The 24,452-nt window shown below is 40.1% G+C and overlaps 1 protein-coding gene across 5 annotated transcripts; it reads left to right on the top strand.

Moving 5' to 3' along the window:
• Window positions 1-913: 913 nt before the first annotated feature.
• Window positions 914-23,505, top strand: ppp1r21 (protein phosphatase 1, regulatory subunit 21). Of its 5 annotated transcripts, none has more exons than XM_088609719.1 (22): window positions 914-1,451; window positions 3,084-3,152; window positions 3,530-3,676; window positions 5,710-5,811; window positions 5,885-6,049; window positions 6,458-6,516; window positions 7,099-7,193; window positions 7,947-7,999; window positions 9,857-10,006; window positions 10,404-10,505; window positions 10,607-10,695; window positions 11,181-11,317; window positions 11,984-12,076; window positions 13,115-13,242; window positions 14,086-14,238; window positions 14,574-14,666; window positions 15,113-15,367; window positions 15,918-15,953; window positions 16,960-17,076; window positions 17,662-17,760; window positions 18,907-19,035; window positions 21,344-23,505. In XM_088609719.1, the coding sequence occupies exons 1-22, from the start codon at window positions 1,398-1,400 to the stop codon at window positions 21,371-21,373; spliced, it is 2,355 nt and encodes a 784-aa protein (XP_088465845.1). In that variant the 5' UTR covers window positions 914-1,397; the 3' UTR covers window positions 21,374-23,505. The 5 variants fall into 5 exon arrangements, with proteins under 5 accessions (XP_088465845.1, XP_088465842.1, XP_088465843.1 ...); XM_088609716.1 differs by having other exon boundaries at window positions 7,066-7,193; XM_088609717.1 differs by having other exon boundaries at window positions 5,707-5,811.
• The last annotated feature ends 947 nt before the right edge of the window (window positions 23,506-24,452 follow it).

Below are 24,452 nucleotides of genomic sequence, written 5' to 3'. Positions count from 1 at the left end.
TTGGAAAGTGAACAGTAGCACTACCAATTGATTTTGTTTGTGGGTAGCTTAACCAAAAAAAGGACTGACATCAGAGTCAGCTCGAATTGGGTACCAAAGGTATAGATTTTAGATCCTTCAGGAAATAGATCGATGAAGCTTGAATCTACTAGCTGGTACAGTGGCATTGCCACCCTATAGCTTGATCTAATCTGGAAGCTAAGCAAGGCTGGGAAGGATCAGTACAGGGATTGAAAATCTTGTAAAGTGAACCAGATAGCTTCTATAAATGGTGCTGCTGAACCACTAGATGGTGTTCTTCTCTCTGGACCAGAATTGGCAAGCTAATAGTTCTTTGGAGGAGGCATTAAAGAGACTGCTTAGTTGTTAATAATTCTATAGCACTGTTTGTAAGAGCTAGCATTTTGATTGCTGTGCCCTGGTTAAATTGCTGCCTAGCCAGGCTTGCACAATACCTGTCTTGTCTGAAGTTCCCCCTTAATTCAGTTGGTGAAGAAATTTCTCACTTCTCCTCCCAATCTGCTATGTAGTGCAGATTCTGGCATGGAATAGTTGCTGTGTCACACAGTCTGCACTTTAGTGGTGACTAAAAAAGGTCCTAATTTGTTCATAAAAGGCGTGATATCCTTCTCCTCAGAAACCAAATGAACCCAATGAACCCACATGACCTACTCTCATTTGTAACTGGCATTCAGCTGATGATGAGGCTGGATTCAGAACAATGTCAACTTTTTATTCTAAATAAATAAAAATAAACCGAGGAAAGTAAAATTAGTAAGCAGCAAATGGTACATCGAAATGAATTAAATTAATACTGTCTTTTACACACCCGTCCACTAGGGGGCAGAATCGTACTAGCCACCTATAGAGCCTGACGGGCTTCCGTGGTTTCACACGTGTGTTTTGTTGAACTTTGAACTAGAAGCCGGAAGCTGAGGCCTGTAGTGTTGTGCCGATCGAATTTGTATGAGAATGTTGGGGATAGCCTGATCGTGCAAGTGATGATGGATTTTTTTTATGTGTGATTAGTTCTAGTAAATGCCTTTTTAGCGCTGAAAAACGTAAACAGTAGAAGAAAAGCTGTCATTGATATTAACGCGTTGCATTCGTTAGCCGAGATTTAAGAAGGCAGACAGTCCTAGCGACATAGGAGGCGATCCCTGCTTGAAAGGAGACGCCATTCTGCAGGGCAATTCCGGTATTAATGTTTAAAACTCTTTTTGGACGCTATTATGTTATGAAGATGCATTGTCTGAGTTTCGTGACAGGACGATAAGAAGCAGGGTAGACGTACTGTCATCGCCGTACATTCTCTGAGTGACAGTGGCTGCTGTCAAAGCGCAGATTGACTCGTTAGACTGCTGATATTCATATTCAGCTTTTTAAAGGGGGAAAGGATGGCCACCGATTTGCAAGCCAAATATACAAAGCTGGCTCAGGAGTACTCAAAGGTGAGCATACGTTTAGTATATACTTTAAAATTTAGTTTACCAGCTAATTTACCGGTGTGGAGAGTATAGGATCAGTCGGGTGACTTGATATCTCTCTGTATAGAGCTGACATTCATTACCACTTCATGTTAACTGATGATGTTTTATTTACTTCAACGTTTTAACGGTGCCGTGAAATCATTTTAAGTTTAAATCAGTTTAAGCGCTGTAATGAATGCACCGAGCATGAATGGAAACTTCCTTATTTACTGGCTCACTCTTCAGACTGCATTAATGAAGTTATGCATAGAAGTGCAGGATATACATCACTTTCGCAGAGTAAATAAGAACCAAGTGATGGAATATTTAAGAATTGTGGCTGTTTTTAAGAGCTTTCTTTACTTGGTGGATATGCGCGCTTTGATAAATGTTTCCCCAACCCAATTAGGTAGGTCTTATTTAAATAACATTTTAGTTCACGTCTTGGTTATATCTGTTTACAGACATGTCTTAATAGTATTGTAAATATAACAATTGGAATCCAAATTCGGGCGATAGTCAGGATTAGGCTTTTTTTAGGCAGTTAATCTGTAGTAGAGGTGGGTGAAATGTGCAAGTCCAGCCCTAACTAAAGTGATATTGATTTTTTTTCTGTTCAGATGAAGTTTATTGCCTGGCCCTAGTGCTCAGGCAGTAGCATTGTGTTATATGTATGTAGGATGGCTGGAGACTCAGGACGTGCAGGTCTGGGTGATGGAATGCCTGCAGTCACACATGTGTACAGTTTCTGAGCTCAGTGGGTTACAGAGTGCTAGGACTCTTTAGGACAGGGCAGAGCAGCACAGAAAAGCTGCAGTTCATCCATTTAATCAGAACGTTTTAAAATTTAAGTAGACAGTCTACATTCCTTCACTTGTCCACCAGAAGACTGTTTTACAGTCTTATATGCATAGCGTGACTGGTGAGGTTGTCACTCAGGAGGCCTACTGTTGCTGTTTTAGAAAAGCAACACCAGAGTCTAGTCAAGCCCATGTTTGAACCTTAGTAAACCATTAGGTCTAAACATACATTATAGTCTCTTGTAATTTATCTCATTTAGTGAATCAGATCACAAAAGCTTTACGGATCTGTTGTTCATTTTATGAAATACAGTGCTGCTTTTCTGCTACAGTAATTTTACCTTTGCCTTGTTACTTGTTAAAATTTAACAAGTAACGGCTTAGTTAATGAGCTAATGCAAATGAGGCCTCGATAGTGTTTCTTGAACAGCTAGAGGAATGTGCATCATCTGCAAAAGACAATGAAGTTTACGGTGTTAGGCAATTTAGCAGACTTACACTTTTAAATGGTTAAGAAATAAATTGTAGGAAAACAATTGAAATGTCTAAATCTGCCCATATACACTGAGCCATTTGTTTGAGTGCAGCCTTATGTAGTGTCGCAAGTAAAAGTCTATTCAATGAAAAGAAACATAACATTTTGGCTGTGGAGCCTTCTTCGGGTGTGTTTCTTTTCTTCTCTTTCCAGTGTGGAATAAACCTTTACTTGTTCCTTTGCAGCCTACACATGCTGACATAGCTATCTGCTTGAACTACTCATGTCATGCCTGTGTGTATGTGTGCCTGGGATTCACTGTAGTTTTGTTTCCTCCAGCTCCGTGCACAGAACCAGGTGTTGAAGAAGGCAGTGGTGGATGAGCAGGCCAACTCGAGCTCTTTCAAGGTAGGCGATAACATCACCACTCTTGGCCTGCCACCCTTGTTACAGCAGGGTCCATGGCGTTACAGACAATGGCAGCCTCTGCAGGAGTACTCGGTATTGCTCTGGGGTGCATTACTGCTCTTTTGTAGCTTAACTCTGTTTTTTGTTTCTCTCCCGGGTGACTGATCACAGATCTGGGGACTTCAGTTTTTCTCTCATGCTGTCCATGTGTACTGGTGCCTCTCAAATCCCCCTTGTGCATGTGTGCGTATCCTGCGATTGACTGAAATCCTGCCCAGAGTTCAACCCTGCCATGTGTACTGTGCCTCTTGGGTTAGGCTGCATCGCATTGTGGATAGTGAGGAGACAGTATTGTTTCCCTTGTGTGTCACTCGCAGGAGCAGGTGAAGCAGAGAGAGCAGAGCCTACGCAAGGTGGAGCAGGAGATGGACAGCCTGACCTTCAGAAACCAGCAGCTGGCCAAGCGCGTGGAGCTGCTGCAGGAAGAGCTGGCGAATAGCGAGGCGCGGGGCAAGAAGAGTAAGGTAGAGCTGCATCCCCCTGGGGGCAGGGTTTGAGGGCAGTGTGGCCACCCAGTGTACACACCGCAGTCCTGGGCAGAGTACTGGGAGAGTACAGTGCAGCTTACATTAGGTGCTCTAGGCTGAAAAATGTTCAAATAAATCTAGGCCCAGGAGGAAGCATATGATAAAACATATGTTTGTATTGATGTGTGTAAAAAGAAGTACAACCATTCAAGATGTGAAGGCTGTTCTGTACCGAGACATTCTCATGAGATATTCATACGACAAATGAGTGATATTTTCCTTCTTTTATCACATGTAAAATTGCTTATTTTTTTCTTTTAAAAAATCCACCCAATTTGGAGGTAAGACTTGAGACTCAGCTGTCCTGCAGTGAATCCTATGCCTGAAACTTGACTGAGTTTCTGACACACCTCTAACGTGCCCTTCTGCTGTGCTGTTTCTCCATTGATATAGTTTTGTAATCCCAGTTTTACTCTCGTGATACTCTGTTGTGTGCTGCTGTTTGCATTAGATAGATGCATATCTCAGATGTCATACATACCCTCAAACTGGTGACATCTGATCGACGAAGGTCTTTTTCTAAGCATGCCAAGCAAGCCCATTGCCTTTCTGAGGCACTCCGGTGCCCGAGCAGGTGGTTTTCACAGGTCTTTAGTTCTTAGTGCTACAAAAGAGCACAACTGACCAGCTAAAGGAGCAACAGGATTAGCCCGCAGTTACATGTGGGCTAGTATAATAACTGTCTTCTGAATTTTGACTTTACTTCACTGATTTACTTGAACCATGCAGATTTAGTTTTTCAGGTGTATTGGTAACTGCAAACAAAAGGAATTATTCTTTTAAGCTGAAGTTAAATTTTCCTTTCTTTACTGCTGTAATTAAGGCAGAGCAGTTCTCTAGTTTTCTTTTAAGGTTTTAGTAGTAGTTTTCTAAATTGACTAGAGTACTTCACTGCAGGATTCTGGGCTTTGTTAACCAAGAATATAGTCACAGTATGATATTAGCAGTATGGAATTTGATCAATTTTGTCAGAGAATCACTATAGTTAGCTCTCACAGCCTCTCAGGCTTGTAGTACTAATAATAAGGATTCCTTCTGCCATGGTTTTCCACAGCTTTGGGGCATAGCAAAAAAAAAGCCTTACTACCCATAGAGTGTAGACTTGTTCTTATCTCTTAAGTAAAAACCTTACAAACTTGTACAAACCTTAGAGTTTGTGTAATGTGACATTATTATCTGTATCTGTATTGTGGCTTGTGTTTTAAAATAAATATTTATGTAGATTTGCAAGAGATGTAGCTGTCTCTTTATAAACCGGAAAGTCTGCAGAATACAGTCCTTTGCCTGAGTTAAGAATTATTTCCCACAGAATGTTTTTCTGTAGATGCCCGTTCAATAGAGAGAGCATATGGATTGTCCTAAATTACATTATATTGCTTTATATTTTATGACCAAATAAAAGTGGAATTTTGGGATTGCGGTTGTAATCTGAGTGAGTGCAGAATGGAGCAGTCCTGCTGGGCTGCACCAGGCTGTTTCTATGCAGCTGCAGTCATTAATGTATTAATGTTGAGCTGTTATGGCCTCAGAGAAAGGAGATTCCAAATGTAAATGAAGTGTGAGCAGACTCCTACACTTCCCTTACCAATCACTACACCCATGCACGATTAGGTGTAATTCTACTTATTTATTACATTACATGAAATAGTACTATTTGCTGTGATTTTAATTAAGTAGAAAGTTTTTATACGAATGCTTTATTAGAATTTTTTCATTTGATATCTTTTGTTAATGTCTGTGATATTAAAGATGAAAATATCAACATTTATAATGGATAAATTGATCATAAGTAAGAGCGCTTCTGGGATAACGCACCGCTTTTCTTATTGTTTTCGGCGTCCTGGGGAACACGTTCCAGCAGCTGGAGCCTTCCTGACCCCGGTGGCTCATTGTCCATCTGGTTGCTAGTTTGGTGTGGTGGGGCCGGGGTGTGAAATCGCTCTTTCTGTCCGTCTGCCCCCTGCCAGCAGAAGACTGGGGACTCTCCCTCCCAGCATGCCCTGCAGCACCCCAGCGTGTTCGACGAGGACCTGCAGAAGAAGATCGAAGAGAACGAGCGGCTGCACATCCAGGTGAGCGCCGCGCCCGCTGGGGGGGAGCTGCCAGCAGGGCGCGGGAGTGAGCCGCGGCCTCTCTGTGTTGCAGTTCTTTGAGGCGGACGAGCAGCACCGGCACAGGGAAGCCCAGCTGAGGGAGCAGCTGGAGGTCCTGGAGCGGGACGCGGCGCAGCACCAGGCGGTTGTGGACGGACTGACGCAGAAGTACATGGAGACTATCGAGAAGCTGCAGAATGACAAGGCCAAGCTGGAAGTGAGTCCTGCAGATACACACAAAAAAAACCACCTGCTGTTTTCTCAATTTTCCCAAGAGACTAGGGCTAGGGCTGGGAATTCAGCAGGCCTGCCTGAACCATTAGGAGTCGACTGAAGGCAGTAAATATGGATCTAGGATCCACTTTCCTATTAATACATGAATCAATGAGTCGCAGTAAAGCAGTAATTACACCACTGACACACCCTTTGTCTGTCACCCTTCCATCTGTGCGTTACCACTCAGATGGGATCCTGGATTTTAATGTATGTTCTGGATTAAGGTATTAGGAGATGCATTCTGAGCACCTCAGCATTATGTAACTTTTCTTCTGCCTTGGGAACATTTTTCAGCTAATAGTGACTGAAAAGGATTAGATGATTCTTCTTTTTTTTTAATTTATTACAGGTAAAATCCCAGACCTTGGAAAGAGAGGCAAAGGAATGCAGACTCCGAACTGAAGAATGGTAAACAAAACGCATTTTTCTTTTCTTTTTTTTCCCCCCAGAACAGAAGACAAGACAATCACAGGATGGGAAAGTTATAATCTGTTACAATATAATGTGGAATTGTGTGCTGCAGTGGAGTAATAGTGCCTGAAATCCTGTGGAACAGTTTTTTTTAGTAGTTTCATTAAACATCTAGCAGTTGCATGGAGCAGGTGTTGGTAGAGTTGCTAAAGTGCTGCAGGTGTCTCAGCTTTGTAGTGAGATCAGAACATGTCAGGACCTCTTGAGTGTTACTAGACCTGATGAGAGATTTATTGCAGCCTAGTTTAATAGCAAATAAAAAAAGATCAATGTATTTGAATAAAGTTTGGGTTTCAACAGATTTATAAGGAGACTGAAAGCTCTTGATCTTAAAATAGAACAGCTTAGTGCTCGCGTGCAGGGAGTTTGGAAAGTCAGTATTTTAGGCTGTTTTACTACAGTGGAAAGACTCGTGTTGAAGCCTGTCATTGAAATACTACTTAAATGTGAATTGTTCCTAAAGTGAGTTTACATGTTGATACAAAGGGTCTGCCTACACTGTGCTGTCTCTGCCAACAGCCAGCAGCAGCTGAGGAAGTTCCAGACTGAGCTGAGCAGTCAGCTGGAGCACACCACCAACATCATTAAGGAAAAAGTGCCCTTCAATGACACTAGTGAGTAACATTTGCACACAGCTACACTGCTCAGCTTTTTGTTTTCTAATGTAGCAAATTTTGATTTTCTTAAAGAGAGAGTAAAAGATAAGAGTAAAAATATATCCCTGACATTATTAGAATGGAAGACATGTTTTTGTAATTCGGTTTTTGTTTAATGAAAAGGTAATGCCTTCTGGTATCAGACACATGCACAGTGTCAAACTGTAGCTGTATTGGGTGGGTTGATACAGTAACTTTACCTTCCATTAGTGAAAGGGGCTGTGGGTTACTGCATAGGAACCAAAATTATATTGGTAGACCTTGTTGAGCAACGTGTCTATAAATACGAAGCCAGCTTTCCGGATGTAATAAAAGTGAATTGACATAAGATGCTGATGTCCTTATTTCTGCATCACTTATCCGAACACTTAATGTACATTGTTCTTTTAGAATTCAGAATTTGATCAGTGCTTTGTCTGTTCTCCAAAACAGAGATTTGATTTCCAAACTCTTCAACATTTTTTGTTGATTTCAACTACATACACATACAGCATTTATATCTAAGTACGGCCCTTCAATCATCTCTTGCAGTTTGAATTAGTAATAATTAAGTTGAAAATAAAATGCATCTTACAGATGTATTTGTAGGGCAGGATTCTCTTTTGGTTGGGTGATTCTTTTTAAACAGTCATTGACAAGGTTATTGAAAATATTTTTTTAAATATTCCTGATTTTGGAATGACGTTATTTTTCCTTTTGTCTTTGCCCAAGGGCATGCCCACTATAACACATTGAACGTTCCCCCTCACAATCGAAGACATCAGGTAAGCAGCCTGCTTTCATTTCCTGCTTGGTAATGGTTGTAGTTTTTTCATAATGACTTCAGTGTTCTCCCCACACTTAATTTATATGTATGTGTGCGACCATAAAATGTGTTCTGGGAAAACTTCTGATGTAGCAGTAGTACTTTGTACTAAAAAGTGCTAAATGCCACCTTTTTATTTCTTGGAGTGAATAAGGAATTGCTAGTTACTCTAAATTAAAAGCAAATTTAGTTCCAGCTATGCTATATTTTTATTTCTCTTTTCTCTGTGGTTGGGTTTATTTGATTAGTCAGATGGTTTCACAATTCAGAGAATTGCCATGTGTCGGAAGGCAGCTGTTATTGTGAGGTCAAGCAAATCCGCTCTGTGAAGTGTATGCATGAAGGTGTGGCTTAGCTATGTGTCAAAGCAGAGAAAAGACTTTAGTGTATTGGAGGGTTGGGGAAGTTGCTACTGTAAATGACTAAGGACAACACATTTCTCTAGACATAAAAAAGTAAGTTGTATAAATTGTTAAAGTAACCATGCACTTAATTCAAAGTAAAATAAGCTGTATCATTAAAACTTTGGAAACACAATGCAGTTGTGCTTAAATGTAATGTTTCAAAGTAGTTGTGTAATGAGAGCTCACCGTAGCATGGACTTTAGTTCCAATTTGAAAGAAAAGGAATATACATTCAACGTTAAATATTTACGTTGTACGTATGCTCTGAGTACCAAAAACAAGCAGTTTTTGAAACGTTGTAATTAACGTTTACTATCCCGAACAAGATGTTTAATATTATAAGAACATGCTGTTGCATGAACTACAATACGAATTCAGAAGTCATAAACATTCTTGAATGTAACACAAAGAGTATTTTTGTCATGCTCAGAATCTCATTTTCTTTTTTTAACTGAGGGATGGGTTGTGAACTCTCTAAAATAATAGCAATTTAATAAATGGTGTTTTACATCACCACTGCATGTTCACCGTGTGTGTTAATATAAGTACACGTACTATATATTTAGTAATGCACTGTTTGTTCCTTGCCACTGATTGAATCCTATCTCCCAAGCTTATTGTAGCTCTTGAACCACACTGTGCTTCTTCAGACAGCAGTGGATTCTCCATTGCAAGAAAGCTGATCTTCCTTTATTCTAGGCAGTCTAATTGTACTTTAAATGTATTCGTGTGTGTATGTCAGTTTATGTCCTTGAGATGGCTTTTATAGACAAAGAGGGATTTGAATTGCACAGATTTCTTTCCCAATTCAATTTGTAAATTAAAACAATTTTATTCTTTTCATTTTTGTCCTTAAACTCACTAACACAGCGCTGGTGGAATATTATGTTTTAACAATACCTAGTAGGTGTTTCCACAGGGATTTTATGATGAACACGCCTGATTCTTGACTGAGCAAGAGCTCATTTGCATCTTTGATGTCAATCAAAATGCATATCTGAAGGCTGCGCTGATGATACTTATTTGGCACATTGGCAGTGTGACATAATAACAGGTGTTTTAAAACAGTTATTATAGATGGAACCCGTAAGTTCTAAACAGCAATGTAGGCTACCATATTTTTTTTATTTTCAGGGTAGTTGCTGTATCATTTAAATACAGAAAAAAAACATGGGCCATCAGAGTCCCCCAGTACATTGGTGTGACTTGTAACAGTGTCTGATAAGGGGCATGGTTTTTGTTACGGCTATTTTGTGATGGCTTATCATGTGTTAAAGATGGAACTTTCCACTGGATTTAAATCAGCTTCAGTGTCATGGTTAAAGCCAGTGCTATCTGCAGTAGCTGTGTCCAGTGCAGGTATCAGCCAGAAGAGCCCTGTGCTGACTGCCTTTGCCCTCTCCTCTCTCCAGCTGAAGGCTCAGGATGTGGCTGGCCAGGCACTGGGATTTGTCCAGGACCTTGTGGCTGCGTTGCTCAATTTCCACACTTACACTGAGCAGAGGGTCCACATCTACCCCCGGGACTCAGCTATTGAGCCCATTTCACCACTCAACCAGAAGGCAAGTGGGGTCAGGGGCTGAACAGGGAGAATCCCTGCCGAGCGTGGTTGTGGGATACCGAGTACAACTGAAATGTTTCCGTGCATGTAGATGTATGTAGTTAAATCACTTGGAAATAGTGAAAAATACATGTACAAGTTACACAAGGTGTTCCTTTGAAGCATTGTCCTCTGTAGTCTGAAATATCTTGATGAATGTTGTATCTGAAACACTTTTTTTGCCTTACCTTTCTGAAGTACCTTTTTTTTGAAGTTCTGAATCCGTGAAGATATGCATTGACCATGTATAAAATTCTGGTCCTCAGCTCAAAATAAAAACTTCCATGTTTTCTCTGCTTTGTTAAAATTTCTGCTTTCAATGGAGCTCCTGACAAAGCTGCCTGTGGTTTCTTTGGCAGTTCTCTCAGTACCTGCACGAGAATGCAGGTTATGTGCGCCCCCTAGAGGACGGACTGCAGCAACTGTTCGACAGCATCACAGAGGAGACCGTCACCACGCTGGTATGTAACACTTCCCTGCTCTGTCACAGCCCTGTGTTCTCTCATGCTACAAGTGGTTTATTGGAATGAATAACTGACAATGCAGTCTTATTTATTTTTAGGAAACAACTGTGAAACTTAAAGACTTTTCTGACCATTTCACCTCCTATACCCGATTTCTGCAGAAGATACTTCCATACCAGTTGAAAAGGTCTTTATGATTGCTTTTCTAAAAAGACAGATTTCCGTGCTTAGAGTCTTCTATCACATTAGTTGTTTGTACTGTAATTTTTTTTATTGCTCATTTCCGTTGACTTTTAATAGGTCTTTATAAAAGACAGCTATGTAACTTATTGCTGTTCACATTTATTAAACGTCTCACCAGTAGGATGAGAGTAGTTTATCATTGAAAAGCAAGGACAGTGGACAGTGGACACTGCACATTTAGAAAGTAATTTTCTGTGTCTAGGCATTGTTTAGTTTCCCCTCATTTTACTGGACTATCAGAAAATGTAAAATGTTATTCAACTTTTTTCTACAAAGTTGTTTGATCACCTGTCTTCATACAGTTGTTGTTTGAGAATAACGTTATCAGAGCTAAATGCAATAAATCTTTAAAGATTGTTCATTGTTAGGAGGCTTCCTCAGCTGTGTGTGAGTTCCTGAACATGATGGTTTTTCTTTGTGTCTGTACAGTCTGGAGGAGGAGTGTGAATCTCCTCTTTGCACCTCCTCTCTAACATCGAAGAACAAGGAGCTGCAGGACGACATGAGAAAGATGACATCAGTCTTTGAAAAGCTGCAGAATTATATTAGTCTTCTGTCTTTACCAAGTGAGTGGCCAGCACTGTTGTTTCAAATAAGGAGAGCGGACTCTTCCACAGTGTCTGTTCTTTGGCAAAATTTGTCTGTTACCATATCTTATCACTAGGGGACACTTCCTGCTCTGACACAGCTTAATGCAAGCATGGACAAGGTCACTAAAGGTGAATGACATTGAAAGTAGTCCTCACATCCTTAGCAACAAGGGTTTTTAAATTACTAGAAGTTTCAGCATTGTTTTTACTAATGGAATGTGAAATTAGAGTGAATTGGGGTGGAGCGGTGGCTCTGTGGCTCAGGATCTGTGCCTGTGGCTGGAAGGTTGCTTGTTCGTATCTCTCCGCTGGCAGAGGAATCCTACTCCGTTGGGCCCCTGAGCAAGGCCTTAACACCAACTGCTCCAGGGGCCCTGTACAATGGCTCACCCTGCGCTTTGACCCCGAGCTTCTCTTCCTGTCTGTGTGTCTCTTGGAGAGCAAGCTGGGGTATGCGAAAAGGCGAATTCCTAATTCAAGAAATTGTATATGGCTAATAAAGTGATCTTATCTTATCTCTCTTATCTTATAATTAATAGGGATCTTGCATATTATGTTCTGTTATGTTCTGCTTGCTAGTTGTCTGAGTGTTTGTGTAGACCAGAGTGTGGCCATATTACAACATGTACAGTGTGTTCACAGGTACAAAACCAGAGGCTCTCCCTCCAAGTAGCTTCAGTGCTGTGTTTACTCAGTTAGCTGCATGTCTCCATGGCCTGCAGGATGCAATGAAAGGTAAGTGTGCCCTCTCACATGGCAAAGGCAGAGATGCAAAGATGCACATTTCACTTTTTTTTCACCCCATAGTCTGGATGTCTTCTCTAAATCATTCGTATGCTTTGTGGTAACAAAAATTGATAGTTCCCAAAAGAACAATGCAGCAGGACAAGCCTGCAGTTTCATTTCTTATTTTATTCTTGACATTTGAATGCTGTTTGGGTAACTTTGGTGTCCTGGAACCTTTTACAAAGGAGGAGGTCATGACAATTAGTACAGTATGTTTAATTCAAAATTTATTTAAAAAAAACTACAAGCAACAAATAAATCACTCATTAGACTATAGTTCTGCCTGGCTGCAATGATCTACAGATGTGAAGAGTTTTTTTTTCTTGCTGCAATAGGTATCTTGTTTAGCAGGGTGTTAATATGACAGTTTTGTTTTCTGTTGACTGGAAGCTGTCAGGGGGCTTGGTCCATACCTTCTTTTTTTTGCCAGTAAGATGTGGGCCATCTTTTAACTTTATTTATTAAACCTAGTTACTTTAGATACTTGACATCTTGCGGTGTAGAGAATTGTTTGCCAAGCTTACCTTTTTAAGGGATCGAGTGGTATTCTTGGTAAACAAGCCAACAGCTTTGCTTAGGCCTGTGCTCCTGAGTAGCAAAGTTATAGCACAGTAGGATACATAATGAAGGCTGAAAAGGATTATAACCATGCAGAATAACATTCCCTTATTAGGTTCTACTGAAATGCTTGGGAAGTGTTCTAAACTTATTTGTTTGAAGTGGCATCGAATACTGCCACTGCAGAACACGATTAATTATGTTTAGACGGAGATTAAAAAAGCAGAGGAGCCAAGACGTACAGTTTAGAGTCTAATTTCCATATAAAATAAAATAAAAATACATGCTTTTTAAAGTATCCTTAGATGAACCTTGTGTGACAAGCAATTGATAAGGGGACCACAACTTCTTTTTTTTATTGAGGTGCTTGAGAGAGCACTGTGTGTGAGTTTCGTAGCTCTCTGTAACTCCTCAACTCCTCTCTCTCAGATGTTTCCAAGCACTACAGTCAGAAAGCCACTTTGGAACAGGATCTCCCAACTGTAACACAAAAACTCAGGACAACAAACGAATGCATCCTGTCCTCCCTCGGTTCCCTCACCAACAGCACAGGAAAGGTAACTGGAATAGGCTGTGCACAGTCCTGTGCAAGGAAGGTCTAAAGTCCAGGAATGTGTCAAAAGCCAGTGACTTCCAACAATGTACTGCCAACCCAATAGCTGAGCTATATTAACTGGAGTACTGTACTATGAACCAGTATCCTGCATCCAGTGTAGCTATCTCTTGATGTGCATGGGGATTATTAGGAGGCCATGATTGGTATAGGCCAGGGGGAAATTTGTCCAGGATGCCAGGGTAACACCACTACTTTTTTCATGAAACACCCAGGAATTTTTAATGACCACTGATAGTCAGGTCCTCGGTTTTATGTCTCATCCGAAGGATGGCAGTCCCTACTGGCCCCACTAACACCTCTTCCAGCAGCAACCTTAGCTTTCCCAGGAGGTCTCCCATCCAGACACTGACGAGGCTCACACCTGCTGAGCTTCAGTGGGCTGCCAGTTGTGAGTTACAGGGTGATATACAGTAGCTGCAGGCTAGTTAATTCTATGTTTGTATAGTTGAGCTGTACAAGTCAGTTCCCAATCACCTGCTCAGTGTATGAAATTAAGCATGCAAACGAGCACATTGTTATATTGAAGTACTGAACCTGCCATTTTCTTTTTTGATGAATCATGATTTTGCGATAGAACTGTGCAAAAATGTAGTGTGTAAAAAAAGATAAACAACTTGAGTCTGAAAAGGAAGAGATTTTGAACTTCTCACTGTGCAGAAATATGGGCTGAGCGGTATAGTAGCTCTAGATAGAATGAATCTAGCTGAATTACTGTTTTCTTTCTCTATTTGCAACCAGATTGTGGCAGAAACAAAATGTGCTGTTTTTCTTTTGGTTTATTTAGATTGCCACATTTTTCAGCAACAACCTGGACTTCTTCACGGCCTCGGCAGGGTACGGGCCGAGGGGCGGCCTCGGGCTGCTGAACCCTCTCCAGGCAGAGTGCATGCTGCAGAACAAGAGGAGAGCTGCAGCCTACATCCTCAGGCTCAGGAAGGTCAGTCAGCCTGTCCGCCTGCATCCCAGCTGGGCTTCTGCTTAAAACACTTAGAGCTCATTAGTTGGACTGGGGGTGTGTTAAGGCGAGATAAGACTTTCTTTATTAACCTACTTAGTGTTTCTGGCTTACAGCAAAGTGTTGGCATTAAATCGACTGAGGAAGTGTGACAAGTCTAAGTGCTGTGTCCCTAAGTGAATCTCATCTTTAGGTACACATTATCAGCAATAATTGAAGTACATAAGAATGTAAAAAGATATCCTGTCTTCTGCTGAATAACAGTTTATCCTTGACTCATTACCCCCCCTCTGTTGTTGTTTGTTCTGGGGCGCTAGCCAAGGCCAGAGTCTGTACCCTACTTGGAGGCACTGTCCAACCGCAGAGTGCTAACCAGCTCCACGGAGAGTCGGGAAGGCCTCACACAGCAGGTACCCCTTCTTGCTTCCCTTCATTGCTTCCTGCTCCTGCCAAGACATTTTGGGGGTACACCCAACCTACAGTAACTCCAGTGCTTGCTTCTCGTTTTCAAGTTGTGCAGTTGAGTCCGACACACACCCAGGGTCCTGGATTTTACTTTCTCTCACTGATACTAAAAAGCTCCTGGCTAATCCTGAAAGAAAGAAAATGTATTTCTATCTCTTTTATTTCTCCTTCTGATATGAACTTTGCATTAGATGTTTGTCTTTATACTACCAAATGTATTTGTAGGAGATTTGCTTTATGGTTGCTCTTGCCTCCTATGAAATCTGCCTGCAAGCTTCCGTATTATGTACCATAACAAGAAAACTGAAACGTGCTGCTGGAGAATTCATCCCTCGTGTTGAAAGGCTACAGCTCCTAGGTGTTTGCTGACTGGTGGGGGTGCTCCTGTCAGGTCCAGCAGAGCCAGGAGAAGATCGCTCGGCTGGAGCAGGAGAAGGAGCACTGGCTTCTGGAGGCCCAGCTCAGCCGCATCAAACTGGAGAAGGAGACCCAGCGCATTGCTGACCTGGAGAGGCAGCTGAGCATGGCCCTAGCTGGACAGCTGCCCTCAGCCGCCCAGTCCAGCCCTGCTGCTCCCAGGCCCGGCCAGGAGGGGGCGGAGTCTGTGGAGTGTGACCCAAAGGAGCCTGTACTCACCACTAGCCTGGTTAGAGACGAATGCTGCCCTGCCTTCTGTCATCCTCAGCTTTTTAGTGCTTTAATTTGGCGAGTCCTGACAACTTAATATGAGCAACCCCACACATAATGGGAATGTACAGATTTCTAAGAAAATGTTAGATCTTGTCAGATGTACAAAGTTGAGCTAAACGATATTGATCTGTTTACTAGTAGAAAAGAGAAAGTTTTATGGTGTCGCAGGACATGTTCTATAATAGGAAGATGAATAAAATAGCTTTAACTTTTCAGTAGCTCACTATCTTGTACGAAACTGCTGACTGACTAGAACCCAAATTCTATAGTGAAACAGTGAAAGCTAAGTAAGGGGAAAATGTGTAGTAATTTATTTTCTTACTTACAAACCATAAAGGAATGCTTTAGTTTGTCAACTGGGGTTAGTAGTTCTTAAATTATAAAGTGAAGCAAGCAAATGCTAGTCTATAATTGATTGCTTGTTTTGTCATTTTTAATCTTAGAGCCATAACATAAAGTTTGTTTTTGTATTAAATCTTCACACCCTTTCTCCCCCTTATTTTTAGATGGGCATGTTGACTACAACACAGATTAGTGAAGAAGTAAGTCAGTTTAATAATTACTGCAACTAGACTTTTCTTCTTGTTGTTTTCCACTAGTCTAATGATTATGTTAAAGGAGATGCACCCAAAGTAAGCTCAGTAACAGGTAATAAATATTGTAATAAAACCAAATGATTTGGGGATTTGATAACAATACCCCACCTGTAAAATGGTAAAAAGCATGCTTTCATTATTTTGTCAGTGTGATTTAGATTTCATAAATGTTTTCTCTCTTATCTGTGGATGCATAATTTTACTATGTTCACCTTGAAACAATAAAAACTTAGATTTTTTCAAATGTCTGTTTTCATCCAGGATTTTGCATCTACTATCATTACAGTTACTGTAGGTAGTTTTGTCTTTAGGAGAATACTAACTTATAGTTATTAATATCAAAATATTTTCTTAATCATCTGTTTAACTTTTGACAGGCACATTAAATCCTTTCTTAACCCACCCTGCTGGCAATGAATCTGCCTTCTAATGTGATTGAGCTGACATAAGTCAAACAGCAGTGTGCTCTTCCTAATCACATGCCCGAAGGGATAAGCAGTGGGTTATGCAACAGATGTGTGTCAGCTTGCTTAGGTCATTCTTTATTCACTTGATTTTTTTTTTACATGGCTTCTTATTCATGCCCTTTCTAACTCCTCATTATTAATGTTTTATTCACACCTGTTATCTAGTGTAATGACCCACAATGGTCAGTGTCAGGTGCATGTAAACATGAGGTGTTTTATGGTAGAGAATCATTGTGCATGTGAAGGTACATACAGTAGCATCAGGCAGCCAGGCTGGAACCTTGTGTTCTTGTTTCAGAGCAGTTTGATCTTATCCTGTGTGATTCGGTGTCACATTGGGAACAAATCTATTTTAAATTGTTTAACAAGGCAAGTGCACTCAAACTCAGCTGTGATCATGTGCACTATCCAGTCACCATGGGAGCTGTTTGGAGGGCTATACAATGTATGTGACTGACAAACACACCTCTGTACTGTGTATGCAGGCAGGTGACGAGCAATCCCGGGAGCAGCTCATCAAGAGTCACTACATGAGCCGCGTGGCTGATCTCACTGCGCAGCTGCAAGTGGCTGATAGCAAGGCTGTCCATTTCCATGCTGAGGTCAGTACTTAAGATCTTCACCCCCCTGTTCAGACTCAGATTCTTTCCTTAAGCCCCTCTCCAAGAGAAGAATGGAAAGTGGGGAAACCTGAGGATGTGCTGATGGGAAGAACTTTGGGGATTGTGCATCCAGATGTGTCATTGTGTTGTCAGTTCTCTTTAAAAGATCAGTTTTAATTGTCTCCAGAGTTTCACTGTAAGTTAGTAAGCAGGGGAAGGTTCAGTTTAGCATCTGCAGTATTCTGGGAAGGTCACTGTTCAGGCATCAGTACGTAAGGATTTATATATATGTCCATACCCGGAGAGTCTGTTGGCTTTGTTGCTGGGAAACACATGGTCTGTTTGTATGCATTGCATCACTGGAGTCATTGTCTGACTGTTTCTTACTCACTGTGTCGGAAATAGAAGTGATGCCAGATGGAAGTAAGGAAGGGATCACTTACTTTAGACACTTCCCACGTGGAGAACAAATTCCTCAACACTATCTGAACTTTGCTTTGCCAACATTATGGATTTTTGTTGGAATATGGAGAATGTCTTGGAAGGAATTGAGGTTTGTACATCTCTCCTGTTTTTCCTTCACAGTGCCGAGCACTGGCTAAGCGACTGGCACTGGCTGAGAAATCTAGAGAAACGATGACAGAGGAGGTGAAAATGGCCAATCAGAATATCAGTCGTTTACAGGTATGGTGATAAAAATTGGCAAACATGAATCACAGAACATTACTGTAACAGTAATTTTTTATTTACACCATCTTTTGTGGTTCTGCATTTACACTGACAATGTTCCACATGGCAAGAAGAGAATCTAGGTCTTATTTGCACTTTGAACAAATTGTAAACGCTCTATGAGTTAACTGAGGCCCTGTGGACAATGTGGAGTTGTGAGCTTTGTTGCACTGACCCAGTGTGACTAAACAGTGTGACAGACTGAATTTATAACCCGTGAAATAACAGCCACAGCAGGAATCCTTTTGAAACGAAAGATGATATTGTTGAATCAATGGTACTTTAAACCTGATACATTAAACCCAGCAAAAACAGTGACAAGCATAGGAAAGTTTTTAAAAAACACGAAACTTTATTTAACACCTTGGGAAAAAGCCTTATAAAAAATCTTCAAAAGGGGGAATTCTTCATCGCTTGTTGTGTGGGGTCCTCTGGGGCATGCCCTGTCCAACAAATGGGAAATATCTGGTCCTGCACTTCTATAACCTCTTGTGGCGTTTATTTTTGTTAAAAGTCGGGTTTTAAAAAAAGGTTCGCAGCTTGGAAGAGAAGATTTTGTGGTTTGTTTTTCCAAAACTCCATAAAGTGGTATCTCGTCTTTTTGTTCTGTTAAAGAGGAGCTTGACAGGCATGCTGGGAAAGATGCCAGGAATCTCTCTTAGTGGGGAGATTAGAAGGTCAGAAATGCTGGCTTCATTCGGTTTCCGCATACCAATGTAACAGTAGACTTTCCTACTGTGTTTGAGCTCTGGAATACTTGTCCACATTACAAAGGGAAATTTTCTAAAATTTGCAAACCTGCTTCTTGATCTTTTCATACTCAAGCTGCCCTGCTCTGTTATAGCCCTCATGTATCCTCAGTTTTGTAAAAAACAATAATGTAATGCTAGTATTATGAGAAAACAAATGTCAGTTAATTAAAATAAGACCAGATGAGTTTGTTATGCTTCTGAATTAGCTAATGTGACATCAGATGTGTTATACTACAATATAATGAAAACAGAGGACAGCCTGTATTTCTCCGAATCATGGCATCTTTATACTGTTGCAAGTAGTGACAGCAGTAAAAAGCTGGCACTCAGTTTGTGAACACTCTTGCAGGATGAGCTGACTACCACCAAGAGGAGCTATGAGGATCAGCTGAGCATGATGAGTGATCACTTGTGCAGCATGAATGAGACCCTGAGCAAACAGAGGGAGGAGATCGACACTCTAAAACTGGGAAGCAAGGTGCGTAGAGTGAAGCACAGGCACCCCTGAAAACAGGTCCAGAAAGAAGAGCATGACGTGCCCCACTTCATTTCATACAGTGAATAAATGAAGTGTGTTATCAACTTTACAGTACCAGGAGTACATTGAATTAATATTATTATTAATTATTATTGAAATTATTGAATTAATAGAGCCCTGTAACAAGGACTCGATTATCAACCCATGCTACTGTAAGGCTTTGGAACATTCAGCTCTGTTACTTTTTAAAAATAAATCTTCAATTATACAGCTGATTTTACTTTAAAGATCTGCCCTGTAATGGCTCGGAAAGTCCAATGCTTCTTTTTCCTTGAAGTAGTGAGACTTATTATTCTTTCTTATAAAGGTAAGAATATCAGAACAGTTACAAATGAGAAGAGGTTAGTCAGCCTGTCTAGCCCCTAGTAGTAGATAGTAACTAATTCAACAACGTTTTGTGGGGAACACTGAAGCTAGCTTTGTATTGCATCCTTTGTATACATTCTTAATTTTGTACAGTGTACAATAATTACAATAATTGTACAGTGTTGAATTGTAATCAACATCTGCATTTGGTGGTCTACAGCACACTCCTTACACTATACCTTTGGAATGTTTTTAATGAGAGTGATTCAGAGTTTTTTTATTCCTTTGCCTTTAGTTTCTGTGCTATATAGGGGTACACCTCCTCCTTCTTTCTTGTGTCTCTGGAACAGTGCACTAATCAACCAATATTGCATCCATCTCCATTTCAGGTGTCTTTCATTTCAGTAATGTCATAAATCACTGCTAATGTGGTATCTTCTTCCCATTATCTGTTTCTAATACTCCTAGCGTTGAAATATAAGCACTTAATTAATTGGTCCTTTTTTTTTCCCCTGTTGTTCTTCCTTTGTCTTTGCTACCCATGTAACTTCCTAGTGTGTTTTTTTTTATTTTGTCCCCTTCCATTCTAGTTTAAATGTTTCTGGATTTCAATCTTTTGTGCTGAGACAACTGGTGCCCATGACATTTAGATGTAATCTGTACAGATGGCCTTTGGCATGGAAAGATTGCCAGTTGACCAGAAAGCTGAAGCCTTCTTCTTTAAACCTTGTCCTCATTCATGTGCCGTGTTGATGGACTGACCTGTGGTTAATGTTTAGAGAAGTAACTGTTACTGAACTGTTGTATTAAATGCCTCTCAAGAAGAGATATGTTTCAAATCCACCTTAAAGACATTCTTCTGTAAAAATGTGCTATTAGATAACTTGTCTGGTAATGACTGTATTTTCATTGCTGTCTTCCTTTCTTGTTTATAAGTAGAAGCTTTAACTAGATGAGAAACACAAGTGGAAATATAGTGATCCCTTGCCAGAAGTGCAGATGATAGCAGCAGTTCAGGAAAACAGATTGTTTTAGTCACTGGACTGGAAGTCCCTTTTATAACTCATGGAAGCTGACAGAGCTGTAGCACTCTACTGCCTGAAAGCATGAGGTATCAGGAAGCAAGCTGATGTGAAAAGCACCTGTTCAAACCCCAGGGAAGCAGTTAACCTTTTCTGTTTATACAAGGGCAGCTGGAAACAAGTGGTGTATTAAATCCAAAGATCAAAGTCTACAGCATGTGGGAGCCAGTAGACACAGCACAGGTACAGGAGTGGTTCAGAATTCTGTGCATGGGTGAGGTCTTTTGGACAATTTGTGTAGACCCATGTTGGACTCTTACTGTATAAAACCTGCTTGTTGCTGGGAGATTAATTCAGGTTGGTCACTTGATCAAATTTGGGGAGGGAATGAAGCAAATGATGCCAAAATCAGAGAGAGAATTTTGTATGCGTTTGAAGTGAGCTTTTATAAACTATCTCTTTTGATCTTGCCTTTTCACACACCTCTAACTACATTCAAAGCTTCAAAGTAGTTTTTATATTCTTCATGATTGAAAGGCCTAAGGGGTGTTTTGTGGCAGGGGCAATACATTCTTTTAAATACCAAATGCAATACTATTATACAATGTAGGAAACTAAACTTGTGTCTACATCTACCCAAAAACACATATGTCTATTTTTGATATGTTTGATTCTAATCTTTTTGATAAAGCTGTTTCTAAAATATGTCCATCTCAAAGTTTCTTGAAATGCAAGGAGAAAATGTATACACATATTCTAAATATGAAAAGCTTTTGCTAGGTATAAATAAGGGGAAGAAGTTAAATCCAAATGCATTCTACAATTAAATGTTTATAAAGTAGGTGTTTTTTGATTGATTCATTTTTAGTATAGTAATGTCTTTCTCCTCCTTTTTTCTAATTTCTATATTTTTCATATAGGCAAATTCCAAAAAGAACAAGAGTCGCTAGACGGTTCAAAGGCAGGCTGCACCTACAAACTGGAGCAGGGTGGAGGAGGTGGGGGACCAGCCTGCGCTGCAAGGTGGGGGATATTATGGTGTACCATCCTCCTCCTCCTGCTGAGAGAACAGCACAGTGAGGAACTGCCTTGGAACCAGGGATCAAACTTCTTCAGTAACCGACACAAAGCAGAAGGGATTTGAGCAGAAAGCCAGGGTCCTGCCTTAGTAAACTGTTTCTATATATTTAGTCCCTTTTTGTTAAGTGCTTCCTTCCATCTAGGAAGCAGCTGTTATGATAGTGACTAAGGAAGAAGATACAGCTGTTTTGTTTTGGGAAAAACTGTTTTCCCAAGTATATCAGGAGTCTAGCACATGTTACAGCTGTTTATAGACCTGGAGGAAGCTAGATTTTCAGTCAACGAGGTGAATTCAGTGATGTGTGCTTTGCTACTGGGAGAAGCTTGCCCTGACTGTGAGAGTGGGTTTTGCCAGTGGGATGTAGCCACACACTGCAGAGCGCCAAAGCCTGGAAGAACTAGGTCAGCAGAGCCAAACTTACTGGGTCTCACTTTTAGACCAAAAAAAGTACATTGCATGTGGAGAAGATCTGCTAAGTCTGGGAAGTTAGCATGAAAGCTGAAAGGGATAAAATGTGTATGAAAAATATTTTAAATGAGAAAGATAAAACAAAACAGTTACTGTTTTTATTATCATTAAATTCTTGAATAGCTTATCACTGTGGACATGGATTCAGTGGGATTACTAGCAAGTTATTTGAAGTCCAATAGTTTTGCCAGTTGGAAGAGGTTTCTCCTTCATTTATGTAGGTGTAAAATTACCACAGTTTTTCACACTCAAGTTCTCTGTGGCACAGGGGGGTGTAGGAGTCTTGAGTTTCTGAATGGCTGGTAAAGGCTAATCCATTTTCTCCTTATTCTACATAAGGTTTGTTTTTATGAGATTAGGTTTTAATCTAAACATTTTTATATGAGAAGCCCAGGGTGGAGAAGCCAGTGGTACAGTATGTCACACATTGAAGACTACAAAGATGAAGTCTTAAGGCCCAAAAAACCCAAACAAATGTCTCAGACAACAGAGCTGTGTTATAAGTTAAACTGCCCAGAATTAAATATTATAAATTGCTATAACTTAGAACTCTGAGACTTGCTCAGAAAATGTTTAGCTTTTATACATGTATTTGGACATTTTACAATTACAGTTTTACAATTAAAGAAGTTCTGCAGTGAGCCTGGCGGGCAGTTGTAACCTTCTGACACTTTTATATCCTCTGTTCCTTTTTTTATCACTAAGTAGCAAGACCAAAACGCAAGTTGCCTTTCACATACTTTAAAAGGGATGCACTCTTATTCTTTTCTGAATTTCGGTATAGATGGATTCATTCTTGAACTTAAGGCCATAGCTTTTGAAGGTGGTTGCTTCATGATGAAAATCCATTTTAATCAAATATTAAACCATTTGGTCACAGAAGGAGAGAGCAATTTCCTGTGTGATGACAATTTCTGCTTAGATGTTGCCTCCCCTTGCTCAGCAGCCCTATCCTGTCCATAGTCAGCTATTCCTCTGCACTACTCTGAGAAGAGTTTGGAACAAAACTGCACACTTAGCAAGCCCACTAACGGCTCTGAGTCTGACATGTTCTTAAATAATACATTTAAATTACTCTCATAACATCTTGAGAATGTTGGGAATTATTCACTGTAACAGTATATGTGTAAAACATTATATGGACTGACTCGTGTTTGCCATAGAAATTGTACACCATAGGAATTAGCATTGGATGTGAAGGGTTATCATACACTCCACTCCTGATGAAAGTAACTATTCATTGTTCTGTGCACTTTTTTTAAAAAAAGAGTTGATTTTTAATTTTGTAATGTGAAAAAGATTAAAAGGTTGAATGTTTGTTTTGTTGAGTTTATGAGCATTGTATTTTCTGTAGTCCGAATGCAGTTATGTTTATCTACCAAAAAGCCAAACGTCTAGAGGGTTCTGTGTTTTAGACATTACAATGTCTTTAGTCAGTGAAAGGTTTTACTTCTTTGGCAGTCATGTCAATTGTGTCCATTCAGTGAGTCATTACGTATGTAATTGGTATAAATAAAATGATCTTAAATGGTATCAGTATTCTGTTTGAAATGCTTAGTGCAGGATGTTTTTTGTACCTAAAATCATGCAAGAAACTGAAACTATTTTTTGGTACAGATGGAGATCTCAATTAACAAACTCAGTATCTCTGAAGGATGCTCACAAAAATGTATATCAACACTAAAAGATCTTTTAGATGTGATAAACTGTTCCTTTACTCTGACTTCCTCTTGACAGTGAAAATGCTTGTGCAGTATGTGGATCTAATTTAAGGAATCTTGCTATAACACTAATGCTGTTTTTCTACTGGCAATAGCTGACTGCATTACATATAGGATTAATATCTTAGAAAATTATGTATTTGGAGACTTACAGTATTGCATGCACGTTTTTCTTATTATTGGTCTGTAAGGGGAGATATGATCCTCTCAAAATGTTGAACACTTTAACTGTGTGGGATGATGAAGTCGATAACCTTTTTCTCTTGGAAAAATGGCTGTATGAACCTTTATCTTGAGTGCTCTCTCCCACTTAGCTGGGAGGCTGAAGTGAATCTCATCATCCACTCGAGATACAATGAGTAGTTTAGGATATTCTTGGCATACGACCCATGAATCATAAGTTATTCTAACAGTGTTGCTTAATTAAGTTCCTGAGAGTGGGGAGAGGACAAATTTTTAAGCAAATTAAAGAAAACAGAGCGAGAGCTCTTTCATTTCCCCTCGTTGGAGTTGTCCTTTTATTTAAAAGGACTGTACACAAATAACTCCGGTCTAGGGTTTTAAATTAGGTTATCTATGAATATTTATATTTGGTTCAGTTAGAAGTTGCTTTTGTTCATGTCCCATATGTTTAGTACACATGATGGTTTTATCAATATGTACAGAGAACAATAATGCCTGTTCTCAGTGTTTATTCCACATTTTGGAGGCAGGGTTCAAATTTAAACTTCATAAGACCAGTCTAAACTTAAAGGCTTT

The sequence above is a fragment of the Lepisosteus platostomus genome, chromosome 17 (genome assembly GCF_059453375.1).
Source record: "Lepisosteus platostomus isolate fLepPlt1 chromosome 17, fLepPlt1.hap1, whole genome shotgun sequence".
NCBI lineage: Eukaryota > Metazoa > Chordata > Actinopteri > Semionotiformes > Lepisosteidae > Lepisosteus > Lepisosteus platostomus.
The sequence above is the reverse complement of the archived record's forward strand: the minus strand, read 5'-3'. Positions and strand labels throughout refer to the sequence as shown.